The sequence below is a fragment of the Zingiber officinale genome, chromosome 10B (genome assembly GCF_018446385.1).
Source record: "Zingiber officinale cultivar Zhangliang chromosome 10B, Zo_v1.1, whole genome shotgun sequence".
NCBI classification, from domain to species: domain Eukaryota; kingdom Viridiplantae; phylum Streptophyta; class Magnoliopsida; order Zingiberales; family Zingiberaceae; genus Zingiber; species Zingiber officinale.
The window spans coordinates 83089186-83092674 of NC_056005.1; the positions used below are offsets into that span (position 1 = coordinate 83089186).

At 49.1% G+C, this 3489-nt stretch overlaps 1 protein-coding gene across 1 annotated transcript; it reads right to left on the bottom strand.

Annotated features, from left to right (window-relative positions):
• Positions 1 to 501: 501 nt before the first annotated feature.
• Positions 502 to 1066, bottom strand: LOC122029232 (uncharacterized protein K02A2.6-like). Its single transcript, XM_042588171.1, has 2 exons — positions 983 to 1066; positions 502 to 918 (listed from the first exon to the last, which is right to left on the bottom strand). The coding sequence occupies exons 1-2, from the start codon at positions 1064 to 1066 to the stop codon at positions 502 to 504; spliced, it is 501 nt and encodes a 166-aa protein (XP_042444105.1).
• Between the last annotated feature and the right edge of the window lie 2423 nt (positions 1067 to 3489).

Below are 3489 nucleotides of genomic sequence, written 5' to 3' on the forward strand. Positions count from 1 at the left end.
CGAAGACCGGGGTTTAACATCGCCGCTCAATGGTTGGCAAAGACCGGGGTTTAACGTTGCCACTCGACGGTTGTAATGCGTAGATAAGAGTTTATAGTCACCGCTCGACTTTTAACATGGTCGATCGGCTCAAGAGTTTGGGATACTTGCACTTTTATTAATATCTGTCCTGCATCACAAGGACATACAGACACATACATATTACATCAATGTTCACTCGCACACCTCTCATCCGACGCTGTAGGGTTAGGGATGGTTCGCATTCCATGGCCGCTCGAGCCGCCTTCCTTCTTCGTCCTCTAGATAGTAAGTTCTCGAGTAGAGTTTTTGTACGACCTTGTAAGGTCCCACCCATGGTGCCTCGAGCTTGTTGATTTAGCTGACCAACTTGATTCTCTTCCAAACCAGGTCACCAATTTGAAAAGATCTCAGGATGACTATTTGGTTATAGCTCTGCTTCATATGCTGCCGGTATGCCATCAGCCGGATGGCAGCCTTGTCTCATACCTCGCCCACCAAATCGAGGTCCATACGCCTCCTCTCATCGTTCTCCTCATCGTAGAGATGGACCCGATCAGATTCTACTTCGACCTCCACGGGAACCATCGCTTCACCGCCATACACCAGGTAAAATGGTGTGACGTCGGTCGCCTCCTTGGGAGTTGTACGGAGGGCCCACAAAATTCTAGGAAGCCCGTTGACCCAGCTGCCTCCCACGTGGTCGAGCCGAGCTCGTAGGCCTCTGAGGATCTCCCAATTGGTGACCTCTGCTTGGCCGTTATTTTGGGGGTAGGCCACAGAGGTGAAGGCCTGTTGGATGCCATAGCCTTCACACCATTCCTCGAGCCTCAGACCGGTGAATTGCCTTCCGTTGTCCAAGATGAGCAGGCGGGGGATGCTGAACTGACACAGGATGTTCTGCTAGAAGAATTAGATAACCACCTATTCATTTATTTTAGCAAGTGGCTCAGCCTCCACCCACTTCGAGAAGTAATCCACCACGATGAGCAGAAACCTTTACTGAGCGGTCGCCATGGGGAGCGACCCAACGATGTCCATGCCCCATTGGTTGAACGAGCAGAACACCGTGGATGCCTTCATCTCTTCGATTGGCCGGTGCAGGATGTTGTGGTACTTTTTGTTGGAACCCCAAGGTATTTTGATGTGATCAAACAAGTTAAGTTAGGTCATGTTTGGTTTAACCCTTGTGTCTAAGTGTGCAGAAGTTTAGGAGCACAGGAAGTCGAACGAAAGACGCGGCTAGCGAGAAGGACGACACGGGGAGAGAGTCAACGGGCTCGAGCTCGGTGCGTCCGAGGGAGGAGGTGCCGCGGAAGAGTACACCGGTGGACGAGAAGAACGTACGAGACGTTCGAGGGATGAGAAACCAGGGAGGAAGACTACTCGAGGAGAAGGTCGGAAGTTGGGTTCGGGTGAGCCCTATTCCGGATGGCCGAGATCACCCAAGCTAGCGGAGCTAGAGCGGAAGGCCCGGACCGAGGCTAGCTGAACCGGAACAGAGGCCCTGGACAGAAAAAGACAACCGGAGTTGACTTTGGGGGTCCGGGCGCCCGGAACCATTCCGAGCGCTCGGAACAGTCCGGGGCGCCCGGAACCATTCCGGGCGCTCGGAACAGTCCGGGGCGCCCGGAACCCTTCCAGGCGCCCGGATCAAGTTTTTATCCAGATCGCGGTCAAATCACGATCCGTACGAAAGGGATAAAATTTTATCCCCCAGGGTGCCCAGAACCCTTCTAAGCGCCCCGAACAATGCTATAAATATAGCACTAATTTTCACAGTTAAATCAATTCACTTGTAATCCAATTCTCTGTGCTATACTTTTTTGTCTGTTCTGTTAACGCTATAAGAGGCTACTCCGCCCGAAGGAGATCTTCAAATAGTGAGTCATATTCTCCTTGGATTAGCAATCTTCTGATTACAAACCAAGTAACTCCTTTGTGTCTGCTTTCTTTTAATTAGTCTCTTTGCTTTTTATTTACAAGTGTTCTTTATTTAGTTATAAGCCGGGAAAGGGTTGGTTTATTTTTCAGGGTAATTCACCCCTCCCCTTTTGCCGGCCTCCAAAGGGACCAACACTTTTGGCTAGATAAGTAGGTAGCTACTGTTCGAGCAACATCCTCTTGGAGGGTGGGCCAAAAATATCTTGCCAGAAGAATCTTTCGAGCCAACAAACATTCGCTCAGATGACTTCCACAAGAGTCTTGGTGTACTTCCTGAAGGATGTAGTCTGTGTCCTCCGGTCTAACGCATTTGAGCAGGGGGCTTGAGAAGGTTATCTTATATAGCTTATCCCTGACCAAGGTGAACCGTCCGACTCTCTTTTTCAATAAGCGGGCCTCTCCCTGATCAGCAGGTGTAGCACCCGATCGGAGGAATTCTACCAATGTTGTCCTCCAGACACTTCGGAAGGTTATCCCTTCCATCCTGTCAATATACGCCACTAATGAAATTTGCTCGATCGGCTGCTTTATCACGATCGTCGAAGTGAACTCGTTAACTTAGCCACCTCATCCACCGCTTGATTTTCGGATCGAGAGTACTTCTGTATAATGACCTCTTGGAAGTTTGCTCTTAGCTTCTCAAAGGCTTCTACATAAAATTTGAGTCGGGAGTTGGTTATCTCGAATGTTCCCGATAGCTGCTGAGCAGCCAATTGAGAGTCCGAATGAATGAGGACTTTTGTGGCTCTAATGTGTCGTGCAGCCTGCAGGCCAGCTATCAAGGATTTGTATTCAGCTTTGTTGTTGGTGGCCCGATAATCAAGTTGAATGAAAATTTGCATTTGATCCTCCTACGGTGAAATTAATAATATGCTAATCTCGCTACCTGGCTAGGCGGACGAACCGTCAACATATATTTTCCAAGCTATTTCTGGCTTGGCGCTATATACCTCTGTGACGAAATCTACCAAGGCATGAGCTTTGATCGTTGTTCGAGGCTGATATTGAATATCAAACTCGCTTAGTTCGGTTGTCCATTTGATTAGCCGCTCGGACGCCTCTGGTTGAGGAGGACTCTTCTCAGGGCGTTGTTGGTCATTACGACGATCGATGTGCGAGGAAGTACGAACGGAGTCTCCGAGCGGCAAGCACCAAAACGTAAGCTAACTTTTCAAGACCAGTGTAGCGGGACTCTGCATCTTTTAATATATAGCTTAGAAAATACACGAGCTGTTGTTCGTGACCGTTCTGCTTTAATAATGCCAAGTCAACCGCATATTCGGTGGTCGACAAATAGATCCAGAGTGGCTCTCCAGTCCTTGGCTTAGCTAATACAAGCAGAGAGTTGAGGTATTCCTTGAGATCTTCTAACGCCTGGTCGTACTCTGCGTCCCACTGGAATTTCGTCACTTGGCACAGCACTTTGAAGAATGACAGGCTCCGGTTGGATGAATTGGATATGAATCAGGACAACACGGTAATCCGCCCGATTAGGGGTGTAAATGAACCAAGCCGCTCGTGAGCTAT

Excerpts from the sequence above, each read along its gene's own strand:
- LOC122029232 (XM_042588171.1), bottom strand. The coding sequence starts at position 1,066 with ATGGGGCATGGACATCGTTGGGTCGCTCCCCATGGCGACCGCTCAGTA. Across the intron at positions 919-982 it reads GTGGTGGATTACTTCTCGAA|AACATCCTGTGTCAGTTCAG; the intron begins GTGGGTGGAGGC and ends TTCTTCTAGCAG.